General features: G+C 32.8%; 1 protein-coding gene across 2 annotated transcripts in view; it reads right to left on the reverse strand.

Annotated features, from left to right (window-relative positions):
* Positions 1-4,628: 4,628 nt before the first annotated feature.
* LOC114329416 (uncharacterized protein CG3556) overlaps positions 4,629-19,140 on the reverse strand; it is an 850,435-nt gene continuing 835,923 nt past the window's right edge. For both annotated transcript variants that reach the window (XM_050655236.1, XM_050655235.1), the window contains exons 7-9: positions 17,685-17,886; positions 11,656-12,003; positions 4,629-6,554 (exon numbers count right to left, since the gene is read on the reverse strand). In XM_050655236.1, coding sequence (XP_050511193.1) covers positions 6,493-6,554; positions 11,656-12,003; positions 17,685-17,886 — 612 coding nt within the window. In that variant the 3' untranslated portion in view covers positions 4,629-6,492. The remainder of the gene's footprint in view (positions 6,555-11,655; positions 12,004-17,684; positions 17,887-19,140) is intronic.

Genomic DNA, 19,140 nt, shown 5'->3' on the forward strand with positions numbered 1-19,140 from the left:
GCACAACTAGTTGCTCTACATTCTTGTTTTTAGATCCTTTACTTAGTATCGTTTCTGTATTTATATACCTACCTTGCATATGAAATTACGACTTTGCTTAATTGTGCCAGTTGCTATGTTTGTCGTTAGCATATATTTCATTTTTATGTTGATAAGTTTATATCGTCGTTTTAGTAGATTGTCCAAATATATCAAGTAGATAATTAGGTTAGGTTATATTCTATATGAGTGGGCACGTAACTACCCTTCCTTCTTCTTCTTTAGGTGCCGTGTCTGTATTCAGACGTTGGCCGTCATCATGTTTACAATTTCCTGAAACCTCTCTCTATCGGCTGCGGTGCGAAATAATTCTTCTACTGTGCAGCCACACCATTGTCTAATATTACGCAGCCATGAAAGTTTCTTTCGACCAATCCATCTCTTTCCCTCCAATTTTCCTTGTATTATAAGGCGAAGCAGATGGTATTTAGGTCCTCGAACTGTATGGCCGAAGTATTCTGTTTTTCTCCTCTTTATGATGCTTATGAGCAGACGTTCTGAATTCATCATTTGAAGAACATCTTCATTGGAAGTGTGCGAAACCCACGATATCTTTAGGATTCGTCGATAGCACCACAATTCGAATGCTTCTATTTTGTTTAGCATTGTGGTTTTTAACGTCCATGTCTCACAACCATACAATAAGGTAGACCACACAAAACACCTCAGAACCTTCTTTCGAATATTCATCGACAGGTTTCTGTTACATAAAACTGATTTCCAGGTCATAAAAGCCTTCCAGGATATTATGATCCTAGTTATTATCTCTTCATCAAAGTCACAATTTACATCTAACCAGCTGCCAAGGTACTTGAAATGATTCACCCTTTCTAACTCCTCTCCATCAAGAGAAAGCTGATTCTGATCTATATTAATCTTTCCAACTACCATCCACTTTGTTTTTGAAATGTTGATTTTAAGGCTTCTCCGACAACTTGATTCGATTCACTGACTAGATTTAGTAGTGTCTGAAGATCGTGTAAATTTTCAGCAAGAATGGCTGTATCGTCAGCGTATCTAATATTGTTAATTACTTCTCCGCCTAGCCTTACTCCCTCTTGTATGTCATCCAAAGCCTCCCTAAAGATTTCTTCAGAGTACAGGTTAAAAAGGGTGGGTGATAAAACACAACTTTGTCGTACAACACGTTTTCTGGAACTACCCTTCCTACTCGAACCTTATCCCATCTAATCCTGGTCATTTCAGGAGAACATCTTCACAGAACGTGTTCCGTCATCTCGTCATCAGCCTGACAGAATCTAAAATTCGCACTTTTTATCAGTCAGATTCTGATTATGTGTATTCAGTGTCCCGTTAGGAAACCTATGACAATCAACAGATTATTTTTGTTCATATTATATAGTAGGTCTTTGGACCTCTTTTTCGAAGGTTCATATATTATCTTCTTCTTCTTGTGGCACTCCTATCGGAGATTGGAAATCATCAAGGCTATCCAGACCTTATTTGCAGCTGACCAAAAAAGTTCATTAGTGGTGCAGCCAAACCACTCTCTCAAATTCCGCAACCATGACATTATTCTACGGCCTTGATTCCGTTTTCCTTCTATTTTTCTTTTTATTATATTTTGAATTAATGCATATTTATGTCCTCTCATCAGGTGACCCAGATATTCCAGTTTTCTTCGTTTTATCGTTAACAAAATTTATGATTATTTTCCTATCCTTCGTAATACTTCAAGGTTTGTGACTATTTCAACCCAACTTATCTTCACCATTCGACAGTAGCGCCACATCTCTAAACTTTCAATATTTTTATGTTGTTCTGTTTGAGAGTCCAGGCCGCCTATACACCGTATAATAGCCGTATTAAATACGTAGCTTCTTAGCATTCCTAATCGTAGAGGAATGCTTATATTGGGATGCTCTGTTGCAGAAGAATTTTCTCATCGTTATGAAGGTGACCTCACGTATTATAAAAGCATTCAAACGTTTGAGACATGTTGGTTCACATCAGAAGTTATGTTCCATTCGTTTCACTCAGTCCGATATTGTTCCTTTGGTTGTGCTTCTTGCTTTGAAAACGAAAGGTTCCGAGCCCATGGATGTTTCGTTTGCCCCTTTCCCGGCAAATAGACCCACTATTTCGTTCCCTCGCATACCGGTATATCCAATTACTCAAAGTAGACAAATTTACTTTGTTATTTTTCTGAAACAGATTCGGATTGTCGAAGTAGGTAGTTAATTATTGTCATCGTCCTTGTCTGTATAATGGCATTTTAGGTGTTTTAGGTGTAACCGACGATTTAAATATCTTCATCTTCTATCCTGTATCACTTTATTATGATATTATCCATGAAATTATTATTATCCTGATATTATTATGATATTATCCTGTATATTATCCATGAAATTATTATTTTTCAATTTATTTAATTTATCATCTTTCAATGTTGCTGAATACGTTCTTAATACGACCTGTGGTAAACAACTTTAAAATGTTTTATTATTCCAGCCAATCTCTTTTTATTAGTCTTATCTCATAGCTTATCGATTAGATAACTCTCCTATCATAACAACACACTACACATCTTCCATGGTCCAATATCACAACATGCACTGTCAGACTTTTCATACCTTCCAACTCCCCCCCATATTTTACGATCACTTCATTTACAACCAATTTGATGTCAGGTCTCTGGAGGACTTAGTTTCATCAAGTTACTCTAGTCTCATTTTCAGTAAGATAAAAAACAAAACAGTATTTCGATAATTATCATATCACTTTTTCCATCATTATCCAATTTATGTTGGGTCGAATTCTAAGCAAGTTATCAGTCATCAAACAATTATGCTTTAATACATATGTACACATACGTACACATATGTACACACTACATACTATTTTGTGTTCCTAGACGTCTACACGTTTAAGGCCTTTCCCATTATTTGTCTAATTGTATTGATAATTTCACACCACTAATACAACACCTATTGGTATTGTTGACTGCATTACTTCTGGTAACGTAAACCTTTTATTTTTATTTTCCTATTTGAATACTTAATTAATGGATTATTTCTAAGAACAAAAAAAAATTTCCATCTTTTTTCGAATATCTTTAATTCTAATATATATGTAAATTGGATACTGTTTTTATCTTAAACATTCAAAATAATCTTTAAAGATTGTGGCTGAAGTAATAATACAACTAGGTTACATTGATAGTTATTAATGTCATTTTGGGTTGCTTTTGAATTCAGTTGTCAGTTGGCCATTAAAATTCAATATGTGAGATTTTCTCCAAAAAAATTCCAACCACGTGGGAAGAGTCCTGTGTTGCCCTGGGTAACATCCAGGCATATCTTTAACATCAGATGATCTTTATATAAATATGTAAAACAACCATATTATTTACATTTAAAGGTTTTTTACCCAACACATTTTGGTGGCTCAGGCATGCAATTTTTGTAAGCATGGCCTATTGTTTTTAAAACCTCTGTCAATTTTTAACTTTTCTCTAAATTAATTAGGTTATACTTAATTTTAGGGCTTTTAAACACTGATGATGGATTCCTTAATCCGAAAACGTTTTGTATTGTGATCCTTATTTAGGGTATTTTAAGATATACCTTTTACAAAAAACTTGGTATTTTTGTTTTATTATTATCCATAATTTATGAATTTAAATAAACTTGTTGCAGCTTTAAATTATTCTACTTTTTCTTAATAAAAAGCACGGATCTATGTCATCAATGCAACATGTTATCGGTAATAATCCTCAGCATTCTTGCAGAAGTGATCGCGAGAATTAATTCTTATCTCTAGTTTCGCGATGTGGCATAATTAAATTTAAAATTAATCTAATGGGATAAGTTTTTACATATTCGGCATATTTTCATTAATTTTGTGATCTGTAGAGTACATCATAAAATTACATGCTTTGAGATGTTATTATTTTAGACAAAATGAATAAAAATAATAGGTTGATCACTACAGTTTTGGTTTTTACAGAATAAGTAGCCCAGATTTAAAAAAACAGTCTATTATAACCATAATATGCAATACCTTTATGACCTTATAGGGCTCGAGTTGATAATGCCCAAATATATTGAGCCTTATCCAAATTATTTAAACATCCAGAACAAAATTCGAAACGGTTAAACTGACGTATATTATTATGTACTTAATGATTTAAGGATTTACGGACGTTTCGCCCCCGCCGTTTCGCCCCCGACCGTTTTGCCCCCGCCGTTTCGTCCCCAGCCGTTTCGCCCCCGGGATTTTACCTAGCATTTTTAACTAGTTGCATTGAATTGTAAATACAATGTTAGTAATACATTTACCTATTGATAATTTTTTGTTTGTTTTTCTTAGAAGTGCTTTGTTACACATATTTATAGTAGGTAGACAGGATTAATACATCTTCTACACATACTTTTTGTACATACTTGTACTTCTAAGAAAAACAAACAAAAAAATGATCAATAAGTAAATGTATTACTAACATTGTATTTATAACTCAATGCAACTAGTTAAAAATGTTAGGTAAAATCCCGGGGGCGAAACGGTTCGGGGGTGAAATGGCTGGGGACGAAACGGCGGGGGCGAAACGGTCGGGGGCGAAACGGCGGGGGCGAAACGTCCGTATCCCGATTTAAGGTTGCAATAAATATGACATGTAAAAAATTTACCAATGATTTAAGTTTTCAGGTCATCTAATGCAGCTAAATTAAATTTTGCTTTTTATAATTTTAATTATTTAATGCTTGTTCCAAAAAGCTATGATTAATACCACAGCTCTGACCAATTATTAATATTCACCTTTTCTAAATCAAAATACTTAGACCAAATAGTTCACATAATATGTACGTTTAACAGATTCTTTAGATATAGACTTAATATAAACATCTACAAAGAAATAATGCGTTTAGAAACGTTAATACTCTTTAGGTGCCACTCTAGTATGCGGTCTACAGCCAAGTTTCTGCTATAGATTGTGGTCTACGTGTGCAGCTAAAGAACACCATAACCTTTTCTCAGAAGGATTTGCACAAAAAAAAAAACGAAAGGCAGAAAACCGTTTTTAGGCAAAATGTTTAGTACTAAGTAGTAATAAACATTTTCAGGAAAATACAATAAATTTATTTCTTTACTATACTATTAAATAAATAAAACCATAATCTTCTTGGTTAGGGAGCTTGCATGAATTTTTTAACCTAGAATCATTATTTACTGAGAAACCTAAGAGAGTGGTAGGGTTGCAGCTCAGTAGATCTTTTCAGAGCAGCCGCCAATAAGGTACGGATAGCTGTGATGATAGCCAACCTCCGATAGGAGAAAGAACTACAACAAGAAGTACATTGAAGCCGGCTATGATCATCCGATAAAAGGCGACAAATTTTTTGGGTAATCAAAGTAATTTAGAATACATTGTGAAGAATTTTCCACTAAATAATTTATCACTCAGGATTCATCATCATCAACAGCTATTCCATCTATCGCCGGAAGTAAGCCTTCCTTAGGTGTATCCATTCATTTCTGTTTGTTGTTTTTTGTATCCATGTGTGGCCAGCAATTCACTTGATGTCATCAGGTTATCTTGTTTGAGGCCTGGCTCTACTTCTCTTGCTTGCCCTTGGTCGCCATGCAAGAATTCGCTTCATCCAACGGTTGTCTTTCATTCTGCCTATGTGTCCAACCATGTTCCATTTTAACATGGCAATCTTCTGGAACACATCTGTTAGTTTTTATCGTCTTCTAATTTCTTCCATTGTGAATGGGATGCACTAAATACTCTCGGAATCTCTTCTTGGTTTTCCTCATCCATTGTATGAGAGCGATAATAACATTTCTGGACAATTTTTGCATTATGCGACTACTCACTTGAATGATCAAATACGAACTTTAGTACTAAATCGTTCGAGAATAGTTGGTCGACAGTTGGCTAGTCTGCGCCCCCTTCACCAACCCGACTGTTTAGTTGGCTCGGTATGCGCACTAACAGCCCAACCCGACTAAACTATCGGCCGATAAAAAGTCAGCAGTCTGAAGGGGCTCTAAGGTGCATCTTCGTATTTATTGTTGTACTTGCTGTTGTGCCTGCTGTTGCCGCTGTTGTTGTAGTGGTTCATTAACTGTTATTATTAAATGTTTCTTACTTATGAACACATATTTTCTTTTACAAGATTTTCTTACATTTCATTATTTTGGGCAAAGCCTTCAGGAAATATTAGGTTATGATCGGTACATCGCACATTATAATAGAACACAGGTAGACCACATCCTCGGAATAGACCGCATACTAGAGTAGCACCACTCTTTTTATCTCCACGTCAAGCCAAAAGCTGAGAAAGCTTTCAAAAATTTTACGACCATATCGCACGATCACAAAGCATCGAAATAAACTCAAGAGGATATGATCATGGCACACATTTAACAAGTCAACGAAAGGTTTAAGAGTTTATAAAACTAAAAAATATAAATTTCACTGTGATTTTAGAGTTTCTTGTACCAGAAGAGATAGTGGTCACCTTCTTCAATCAGGAGATCGTCCACGCCTGTAAAAGAATCAAGTATAAATACACACGTATGCATTTTAACTACCAAACATTACTATTTAGTTTAAAATAAACAACAAACCAGGAAAGCATTGTTTCCATAATAGTTTTACCTCGCCATAACTCCAGTTAACTTTAAACGTATCACTTCATTTTTTAGTTTATGTTTTATATTTCCAATTTTGCTAGAGTAGTATAGACACCGAAAGTAAAGATGAGGTAAGAGCTCCCAATTTATTCGGATCGTATTGGCTTTCCTTACCTATACAATAAAATTATTATACCACCTCATCTGACCCTCTACCTACTTTAAACGTTATATTGTCTCGATGTGACAATAACAAAAAAAAATGACGGTTTTCAAGGTTTCAACACACATACCTATACATATAGCCAGCGGAATAAGACAGGAAAACTTATTGAACTCTATGCGCTCCAATTTAATAATGACAAGTGTCAACAAAGGAAGACAATACAGAATGAAAAACAAAGAAGTAAGAATGCTCTGTTACGCAGATTACGCAATATTGATAGCTCAAGATAAAGATAGTGTGCAAAGACTAGTAAGCATAAGAGCAAACGAACTTAATATAACAATCTCATCTCAGAAAACTAAACAATAGTTATCAGCGAAGAGCCAATCAGATGTAAAAGAGAAATTGATAGCATCAGTATTGAACAAGTAATAGAAATAAAATACCTTGGAATTACACTCTGCAGTTATGGAGACCTGGACAAAAAAGTGAGTGACTCACAAGGTTCCTTAATAACACTATATTCTGGCGAAAGCGACATATTGACACTGAGATGGAGTCAAGAATTTATAAAGCCAGTGTAACAGCAATAATGATATATGCATCAGAAACAAGACCCAAAACAGATTCAACACAAGGACTACTGGAAATGGGAGAAATGAGAGTACTGAGAAGAATTACAGCAAGTATGCTGAGAGATTGAAAGATAAGTGAAGACAGAAGCACATGTATCGTACAATGTATAAATATATGGACACTTAATAGAAAAAATGAATGGAATAACCACATAAGAATATTGGGGAGACCCGTATGGTCAAAATAGCAAGGTATAAATCACTAATCATCAGAAGAAATATCGGACGACCGCCGAAAGGATGGAGTGATAACCTTCCATACGGGTATCAATCCGCCAATGAACAAGCAGAAGGACTCATAAAGAGGAGAAGCAGGAAAAAGAAAAAGAGGAAGAAAAGATTAAGAAGAAGAAGAAGAAGAATTCCGAACACATACCATTGAGAGGAAAAACTAAAGGATTTTATGAGAAGAACGACAGATAACAAACAAACAAACAATAAAAATAAAAAAAAGACAACAAACTCTACTGATTTGGATTAGTTTATCCCTACTGAGAATCTACTATTATACAGCTGTTCCAACGGATCTTTGCAGATAGTCTAAGAGCTAGTGAACCCTCCGACTAACGGTCGTCCTGTAAGGCTAGAAATTTTTCTAGTGATAATTCATAGCACACCAAGGCTAAAAACCATGACCTGGCAGGCATCAGCGGTGCACGTGTATCTACCAGGTGAATCGAAAAGTGCAAATTTAGGGGGTAAAATAAACTTTCTCCTGTAAGGTTTAAATTTAAGTATGTGTTTGAGTAAGTCATTTAGAAGAAATGTGTACAATGACAGGCGATTCTGAAGAGCATAAGACCTTGCCAGGCGAGGGGAAAGATTAGGGGTTTTTCATAAAATTATTCTTTTTGCATCGAACAATTTTTTTTAGGTTTTTTGAATCATTCCAAACAGAAAAGGTCTTTAGTAATTTTTCTCTTAAGTTAATAGTTTTTGTTAAATAAGCGATTGAAAATTTTGAAAATTGCGAAATCGGCAATTTTTAACCCTAAATCGGACATTTATCTAAAAATTTCAAAGTTGCCAAGGTAGGTAGATATTTTTTAAACATTGATCGATGAAATCTCAAAGAGTTTTTGCAATACAATATCGGAAACGTCTTTGTTTTTTAATTGCTAATCAAGCGGGCGCGACACTGTAGTATAATTTGAGTTTGCATAAATTCATTATCTCGAGAATGGGCAAATTTCAAGAGAAATCCTCAGACAGTTCGATTTTTATTTTTAAATTAGGACTTTTGGAATATATATAATACTAGTGACGTCATCCATCTGAGCGTGATGACGTAATCGATGATTTTTTTAAATAAGAGTAGGGGTTGTGTGATAGCTCATTTGAAAGGTTATTTAATTCTCTATTCACTAATATAAACATTAATATAATTATTTATACAGGGTGTACAAATTTTTTTTTTTATTAAATTAACTTTTTTTTGTACACCCTGTATAAATAATTATCTTAATGTTTATATTAGTGAATAGAGAATTAAATAACCTTTAAAATGAGCTATCACACAACCCCTACTCTTATTTAAAAGAATCGTCGATTACGTCATCACGCCTAGATGGATGACGTCACTAATATTATATATATGCCAAAAAGTCCTAATTCAAAAATAAAAATTGACCTGTCTGAGGATTTCTCTTGAAATTTGCCCATTCTGGAGATAATGAATTTATGCAAACTCAAACGTCCTCACTTATACTACAGTCCTACAGTGTCGCGCCCGCTTGATTAGCAATTAAAAAAAAAAGGGGTTTTCGATATTTGATTGCAAAAAACTCTTCGGGATTTCATCAATCAATGTCTAAAGAATATCTACGTACCTTGGCAACATTGAAATTTTTAGATAAATGTCCGATGTAGGGTTAAAAATTGCCGATTTCGCAATTTTCAAAATTTTCAATCGCTTATTAAAAAAAAACTATTAACTTAAGAGAAAAATCACTAAAGACCTTTTCTGTTTGGAATGATTCGAGAAACCTAAAAAGAATTTGTTCGATGCAAAAAGAATAATTTTAGGAAAAACCCCTAATCTTTCCCCTCGCCTGGCAAGGTCTTATGCTCTTAATCGCCTGTCATTGTACACATTTCTTCTAAATGACTTACTCAAACACATAATTAAATTTAAACCTTACAGAAGAAAGTTTATTTTACCCCCTAAAATTTGCACATTTCGATTCACCTGGTAGATACACGTGCACCGCTAATGCCTGCCAGGTCATGGTTTTTAGCCTTGGTGTGCTATGAATTATCACTAGAAAAATTTCTAGCCATACAGGACGACCGTTAGTCGGAGGGTTCACTAGGTCTTAGACTAAGAAGCGTAATGATTGATTTGCAAACAAGTTAAGTCAAAACATCAAGTGAAACGTACGTAGGCATGTACTGTCAATGTTATTATTAGGAAGTGGCTATTATCCCGGTGGACGTATTTTATAAAGTTATTTTTTTCTCTGATTCTGGCCTTGGTTTAGAACTAGAACCTTTAGCCACGTAATTGTATAACTTATCACTATCTCAGGTGTAATGTGTAGTGTGTGTGTTGAGTAAGTGTCTTGTTACTTTGCAAAGTCGACGTCATTTTCTTTGCAAAGAGACGCTAATTGTATTCGAATGTCTGCGGTCCCTCCGGTGAGTAGAGTTATTTTATTTTATAAAGTTTTTGATCTTTTTTCACTATTGATTTACAAATAAGTTTCCGTTCGACAAAACTATAGCTAGACTCATGTGGTATAATGACAATTTGTAGGTTAAAAAATATTACTTGTCTCATTAGCTTAAACATAAATAATTACCGGAAGTAATCAAATAGGAGAGCAACTGTTAGTCGTTCCAACAATAATTATTTATTTTTGAAAATAAAACTTACAATGAAATGTAAAAACAAAGACTTAAAGTTTATTTAAGGGCATGGACGCAAATATTTTTCGGCTATCCCTACCTTTTCTGTCTTTACACGGCAAATTACGTGTAGTAAAATTCTCACTGATGTAGATTAAACATTACTTGACAAATAATGTCATCATTAACTTTAAAGAGATGGCTTTTGAATGTTCTTGGATAACTGTTACTTGTAAAATGTTATCATTAATTCAGTTAATTAATATGATAATAATTTTTTCACTAACTATGTACCTATTCAGTGATTGTTATAATTTATTTACTGTTCAACACAAACTAACACTCAATCGAGAAAAGAGGAAAAGTGATAAAATCATTTTTTAATAATATATTGTTACCACCGAACGCTTACAATTTTGAACATCTTTAACAACAAAATACTTGGATCACAGAATATAGCCTGCTGTATTCTCTGCTTGGATCTTCCATAAATAATAAACAATAATAACTTTTTATTAAGTTCACGTCTTAAATCAATTATTTATCAAATACACTATCAATACTATTTTAATCAACAACTCAAAATACTTCCGATGCCATGACAAATATTTAAAATTGTCACTGTCTTGTCACCATATTCTATTCGACTCAGTGCGTTGTATGACAAAGATAGCAAATGTTCGATTTGGAAAATATCACCAAGGACATGGTGTCCATTTGTTTCGAATCCTTAAAAAACTAATGAATATTTTTGAAAAATTTAAACGCAGAATGAAAGAACAAATTATTATTGAGGGCCGAAAGTCCCTTTGAACAAATAGAAAATTTCTTTTGAATGAGATATTTAAAATTAAAAATCACACTACATTTTCTCTTAGTTTTTCACCCTGTAACTTATTAAAATAAACATTACAGATATTTTCAGTGACTTTCGACCCTCGGTAAGAACGCAATCTTTCATTCTGAGTTTAAATTTTTCGAAAATACTTATTAGTTTTCTCAGGATTCGAAAAAATGAATCCCATTTAAACAGCATTGGACCCGAAACTACGTACCCATCCCCTTAATATGAACCATAATAATAAGTTTGAATAATCAAAAACCATTTTTAAACACAACAAACGCGCCAATGTCACTGAAAATTATACACGTCAAATTTCTTAGTAAATAATAATATAAATATCAAAGACATGCCATATCGCCTATCCTTTTTTACCTTATTGTTGTTTATATGGATAAGTGGCTTAAATTTGAGATAATATTTTCTGTGATTAAAAAAGAGACCTATTCTAAAAACCTTCATGCATTTGCAAAGATCTATTGGAACATCTGTATATTTCTTTTTTATTCTTATATATTACTCACCGACAGGTGCAACCAGTTGATTAGCTGGGGGTGTTAAGGGGTCAGGAAGCTCTGGTAGTCTGTATAACAGCCAATAATGATAGCCCATGGGCTCTTCTTTATAACCAGCAAGAGTGTGGACGTAATGTCCGTTAGGCCATTCCGATGCTTCGAATGCAAAATGAGGGTCCATCTCCATGGCAAGTTGCATTATATTGTAGAACGAAGTATTTCTAGGTGCAGTTACGCTTATTGTTGCGTTTTCTGTAATGTTTGAACCAACCCAAAGTGTGTAGGTGACGGTGACATTTCGGATTTCAGAATCGTTTCCATGACTGGAAAGCGATTTTGTTAGGCCGTCGATTTCCACTAAACAAAAATATAACAAAGTCAAATACAAACACAAATTAGTAGTAGTTTACTAGTATTAGTATATATTTTAAGATATAATACTGGGGACTGAAAAGAACGACAGAGAAAGGATTGTAAGGTAGTAGATTGGAAGGTAAAGTAGGTACGTAGTCCAGAGAAATAAGGATTGTCTCACGACACTCAAATATCCAGGTAGCTGACTCCTTTTTTAGTTAATGTAGACCTATAGGAAGAAAACCTACTGCCTAGAGTTCGCGTCCGTTTTTCAATTATTACCAATTTAGTGCAAAAAACGCGATTTTTTCGAATTTTTGCACCCCATTAAATAGCTAAATAGTTGACATAAAATTAAAAAGTTAAATTTTTTAGAACATTAAAAAAGCTTCAAAATACCGATGTTTGAATGTTAAAAGTCAATATGTTGCTTCGCAAATTGCAAAATAAATGAAAAACGATATCTGTTAATAACTTTTACTAAATTTAACATAGAATTTTAGGGTTTCACGCAAAGTTGGCTATTTTGGTACTCAACAAACCCTCAAAATTTGTGACCGATCCATTAATCAGTTTAAAAGTTATTCTATTTGTTTATCCCAGAGACCTTTGATTTGCAATAACATAAGACAGAAAATAATAAATAAACGAAATTCTCAATATGCCAAATGAAAGTTGAAGAGTGATAGAATAAAAATGTATTAAAAAAAGATAAAAAAATTAATTGATATAGTCAAAAATCTTAATGTCAAACTTTTGAAATTTTGTAGTTTATATACTGTAGAATTGTTTTTTTTGGAAAAATTCAGAAAATAAATTTATATCAGGGACCACGAGATCGCAGATTTTCTTCACCCTGTATATGACCAAAAATTGTATAGAGTCTAATTTAGTTAATAAACAGTGCTTTCTCGGGGAAGGTGAAATCGTTAATGTGGTTTTCGTTAATGGGTTTTTTGAAAGGATTTACAGACAATGGTTCGAAAATATTGGAAAGTGCATGTTATTTCGTTTTATGAACATCAATAGGATTTTTGTTAATAATTCGTAGAAGGTTTAAACGACCAACAAATTTTATTGAGTTTAGAATGTAAGGCATTTTGTTTAGGTTATTGAAAAAAACGATAATAATTTGATGTCCTTAGAATTTTAACAAAATGGAAAGTTGGATACAAATTAAGTTGGTTTTCTTAGTAAAGGAGAGTAAGGATGTTTTGGGTAGAGAGGTTGTTTTTGATTGGTAGAGAAAGATCGATGGAAGGGATGAGAATGTGGAGTCGGAATTTCGGAGAGAAAAGAAAAACACGGCGTGATGAATATCGGAAGAGAGCAGTCCAGTTTTTGAAAAGTGAGAAGCCAGTGTAAAGTGGTGAAATCGGCCTTTGCGAGCAGAGTCAAGTTGAAACAAAATTGTTGACCAGTTTGAGAAGTAAAATTTTCCTGTGTCCGAGAAAGATTCCTTTGTTCTGTCTAGAACGACTAGCTGATTGGTATCTAGGTATTTGCACAAGATCTCGAGCAAGGGAAAACTGAGTGGAGAATTCGAACGAGTCCTGGTTTTTTTGTTTTTGAAGCAGTTTGGACGAGAGGGACCTTTTCGTAACATCAAAAGAGTACGAGTGAGAGAATCAAGGAGAACGCAATCTGGGAAAAGAAGGAGTGAAGAAACAAAAAGGTTAGTCAAATCATTTGTCGAAACGGAGAGAGCTTGTTTATATCCACACCATATATGCTCATTTTGTATTGAACAGTTCTATAACTCAGTTAGTCATTCCAACTTTAAGAAATCAATTCAAAAGGAGAAAAGTAAATTTCATTAAATTTAGTATGAATAAACAATAATTTATTTAAATATTTTTTTTTTTGTTAAAACAAGTAGACATCAGAATTAAAGCTCGATTTATTAAGTAAGAAATTGTTGCAACAAATTTAGATTTTAGTATTTCTTTTCAAATATTATTTATACGGCATATTGGATAAATAAATAATAGATTACATTTATATGATACTGAATGTGTTTAATTTCCCTGTTTTATCCTGGAAGGAGTAAGCAACTAGAGATACTAGAAGCCACAAATTAAAGGTGTTGCATCGAATATAAAATTAGCCCTGAGAATAAAGTTTATTAGAAAATTTAATTTGAATTTGGTTTGGTTTTACATAGGCAAAAATTAAAATAATTGAGTAATTAATTAAATTAAGAATTTGCTAATCAATCTAATAAATGAGATAAAGTAGAGCATAACAATACATTTAGAATAACTTTAAAAATATTGTCCGTAGAAACAATATTTTTATACATTCGAAAAGCTATTATTTTAACACGAATTTTCAAATAAAAAAAATTAGCATGGGTCCATGTGGGACAAAGTTAAGCATGTGTTTTTTTTAATTAACAGCTAATTTGTTTATAAAATAATTAATGAATCTCATTGATGTCATTTTGAAGAATAGAGTTTGTATTTTTTGCTAAAAAATTTTCACAAACATTGTACCTTCACAGCACCCTCTACGAATTTTCAAAAATGTAGTTCAAACGGTTACTAGGGGGAACCTACAAATCCACTAAATTAAAATACCGAAAAAGCTATTTCAAAATAATACAATTTTCTGTATTCTCGGATCAACTCAATGGATTTTAATCTTTCTTGTTTTAATTTGTATGTAATTTCTACAAAAATTACAACTATGCAATTTGTTTATAAACTTATTAAATAATAAACAGGCTAATTTATTTAAACAATTCTTGAAAACATATTTTTTTCCAAAAATCTATTTTTTAATCATAGTAAAAATTTTTTTTTCAAAAATTGTTTAAACAAATTAGACTGTTTATTAATTAATAAACATCAAAATCTGCTCAGTAGATCCCGAGATATGGAAAATGATTGTAAAGTTGATTTTTTAGTTTTTGAACTCATGCATTTTTCGGCTCCCAGCTCCCCCTTCACTTACCACGACTAGTCACCAATTATTGAACTACATTTTTAAAAATTATCTAGCACTTATACTCTGGGCTAATTACCAAAATACAAGGAAAAGTTATTTACCAGCAATTTTATTGCTGGAATTGAATCTTATGATTGTATATATTAATAATATAATTATGCAAAGTCCGCAGATTGTGTGCTACTTTTTTATAAACAAAATGGCGCCCGAAAATCGCGTTTTTTTCAATTTTTGCTCTATAACTCCAAAGATTTTAACTTTATACCAAAAACACTCAAAATAAATTCACCTTGGCATTTTCATAATCAACTATTTTTAATGGGAATAAGCCACAATTTTACCAAAAAAATGATTTTATTAACGTTTAGAAGCCCAAATCGGGTTTCGTTGTGAAAATATAAAATAAAACGTTAATAAAATCATTTTTTTCATAAATTTGTGGCTTATTCCCATTAAAAATAGTTGATCTTAAAGTTCAAAATCGGTATACGTTAAAAAATGCACTTTCTCCGCTTCCCATGGAGCAATTTTCTTCATTCCTTTTTTGTGTGCCCAAGTAACTCGAGTAGAGCCACCGGCATTATTAAATGTTAAAGTTGCTTTTGTTTTGTTATAATAAATAAATTTATTTATTATAGCAAACATTTTTAATTGGTTTAAATAAATATTGTATAATAATTATACACCTTTCAAATGAGAATATTTGTGTTTTTAACGTTAAGAGGTACACTTGTAGTAAGTTTATCTAAAAAAAAGTCTACAACTGAAAATAATAATACGTAGTTTTTTTCTTAAAAATAAATTAATCTATTATAACAAAACAAAAGCAACTTTGGCATTTAATAATGCGTTAGTTAGATGGCTCTACTCGAGTTATTTGGGAACAAAAAAAAAAGAATGAAGAAAATTGCTCCATGGGAAGCCGAGAAAATGCATTTTTTTAACGCATACCGATTTTGAACTTAAAGATTACATTTTCTGCAACCTAAATTTTTGATTGGAATTTTGCTATTTTTGGCAATTTTCACTCGTAATATCGATAGTTTTTATTATAATAATATATGTTATGAGTATTTTAAACATATGAAAATTAGTGTGGAGAAAGAGGACCGAAATAAAAAGGTGATGGTTCAAAAATTATGATCCGATTGTTTCTATCTTTGCCGTAAATGCCGGTCAATTTTGACTGGTTGTATCTCAGAAACCACTTATGACAATTAAACGTTTTTCTTTTAAAAGAAGCGTCCTGCCGCTTTTTTTCCAATACCGTTTTCATGATTTAATTTAATTTAATATTTCCCGAGCTCCATTTGTTTATTAGCCAAAAAATTGTTTACAATTTTAAAATATTCCTGAGGCCGCTTAAATAGTCCAATTTCAATTCTGTAGAGTACGTTAGATAGGTGTCTTTTTATACAAAAATCATAGCTATTCTTATGTATCATAATTATTGTGGTTATTATAGCCACCGTAAATTTTTAATTAACAATTCAATTGTTGCTAAACTGTTCATTCAATTTCCATCGCCTTCTGGAATTATAATCTATACAAAAAGAGCTTTTATATTACCAAGTTATTTAATTATTGATAAACAATTAATTACCTAAAATTTTAGTTGAAAATTATAGATTTTGTTAGACAAACCCGCATTTTCCGTGAATTTTTATTGGAGTGTTTTTGGTGTAAAGTTAAATTCTTTGGAGTTATAGAGCAAAAATTGAAAAAAGTCCACTATTTTCGGGTGCCATTTTGTTCATAAAAAAAGTAACACACTATCTGTGGACTTTTGCATAACTAGATTATTAATATATAAAATCATAAGAGTCGATTCCAGCAATAAAATTGCTGGTAAATAACTTTTCCCAAAAATGGCCTATTCTCCGATAATCTGCGCAGACTATTAATAGGCCCAAAGGATCAAGGAATTAAGCTATGTTCGATACTAAAGTTCGCTATATGATTGTATAGCATAGAAATGAACTCATGCTATAAAACCGAGTACCTGATTGCGATAAGTACAATAATACCAAAGCTTTGCATTGTCGCCTTCACCGAATAGAATAACGGAAACGGTAGTTAATATATCCTGAATATCTCTTAATATTTCAGGATCATTTAAATATAATCTACGCAATCTGAACCCTCCACCCTTGAGGATGTCAAAGAAAATCTTACAAGTTTAGCGCGCTTTCTGTTTTGACTTAAAGACCTGCCAAAAATCGCCAACGTAAAAATCATCTGATTTTATAATGCTAGGATTTTTAGCTTCTTGCTATACCTCTAATGTCATTAGACATTTTATCACCAAATAAGAAGAGCATTTTATTCCGTATGTAAGTGTTTGCAACTGAAATATTTCAATCGGTCCTTCTGGATTTTCTGCAACGGATCGATCTGCAACCAATAACTGAAGGTACATCTTTTCTATCTGTACTCACTACATATACATAAGTGTGTTTTGAAACGCAATATTTTGGTAATAAGCTGGTCCAGCCATTTGAATACTATGTATTTAATAAAATTCCATTTGTAGTTGGTACACTACAATCGAACACAACGCACACGTTTGTCGTCAAAGAACTTTCCTTTGAGACTGGATGAAATGTGGCCTCTAGATTATGGACTCAAAGTAGAAGTCTTTGGTATAAAAAGAGGATTTAATAAACTGGGTACCGACTACACTCTAGTTAATGTAACATGACATAGGCATCTCTATAGCAAAATATTATACATACCATGATTGTCAAAATCGCTATCAAACTTTCCACAATCTATATTTCTGATATGTCCCAGTCCTCTTTCAGACAATGCGAAGACAACTTCGGCAGTTAAGTTTGGATCAGTAAAGGCTCCATCTGGATCTTGTTTAGATTCCACGTATGTTTTGGCAGCAGTACGGTTCCAATGATTGTTTATTTCGCTCAAATCTTGTAGAGCCTAAAAATTATTAGTAGTCACTAGTGCAACAATACTACAGTGATAATAATAATAACATCAGCAAAAGTCACAATTCCTAGGGGATACCGCGAATAATATATTCCTGAATGGTCTAAAGAGAGCAAAACTCTCTTTATACTCCACAGCATTGACGCTGCTCGGCGTTAAAAATGGACTGGTAGAGTTAAACATCTTAATTTCAAAAATTCGAGTAGACAAGCCTGGTCACTACTTAGGACGAATATTAGGAGATAGTAAACCACCCGACCGCTCAACTAATCTAGTAACTCCAAACTAAGTAGCATCCCACATAATGTCTACCTCAAGGGCACACCAAAACCGCTTACACACATTTAAAGTTAAAAAAAAACCAAGAATTTAAAAGCCATGTGTTCACTTGAAACGTAGTATTCAAACCATTTCACCTGTGAAAATGTGACGGAAGCTTCTAATGAAATGGAAACGAAAAAAGCAACTGACGTTGATGGCATTCTTGCTGAGTTTTAAAAGCACAGCGAATTGACTAGGAAGATTTTCTCAAAAATTCTTCAGACGGGATTTTGGGTTTGGTAAACCTACCAAATCTATAGCAATTACCATAATTACAGTAACCCAAAAATTACCATAAAATTGCACTTCTAAGCATGGACTACAAACTTTTTGAAAAAATGATATATATAATAGAATTATCCAAACAATATTTCAACTTATACCTGTGGAACAAGCAGCATTTCGACCAAACCGCATCTGCACAGGCCAAGTCCTAGGCCTAGGCCAAAGATTTCGCAGGTTTCGTCAAATGCAGCTGCAATAAAAACTGCTCCACAAATAGATGTAACTGCAAGACTCCATGATACTCTGCAATTCGAAGTACCACCCCAAAGTTCTTCATGTAAACATAAATAATGATTTTAATAATTAAGCTATAATTATTGATTTTATAAAAAATACTTATTATTTGTTTCAATATTATTGTTTGTTTGTTACGCATAATTATAATTTTAATACAAATGTCTATTTTTCCAAGAACAAAGTAATTTATTAAATTACTTCTTACAATTACAATTCACTTCTTCTTGGCTTTTTCCCATTATGAGTTTGCCGTCTTCGTCTTCCTTAGCGCTCTATTCTTCCAGTCGCCATCTTTGACGTCTCTCTCTTATAGCAGTTGGATTTCCCGCTATAATGTTTTATTAATAGCATTCATTAATTTTATATCCCAGTTCCCAAAAAAAGTATCTATTTTTCCCAATT

The sequence above is a fragment of the Diabrotica virgifera genome, chromosome 7 (genome assembly GCF_917563875.1).
Source record: "Diabrotica virgifera virgifera chromosome 7, PGI_DIABVI_V3a".
Classification (NCBI taxonomy): domain Eukaryota; kingdom Metazoa; phylum Arthropoda; class Insecta; order Coleoptera; family Chrysomelidae; genus Diabrotica; species Diabrotica virgifera.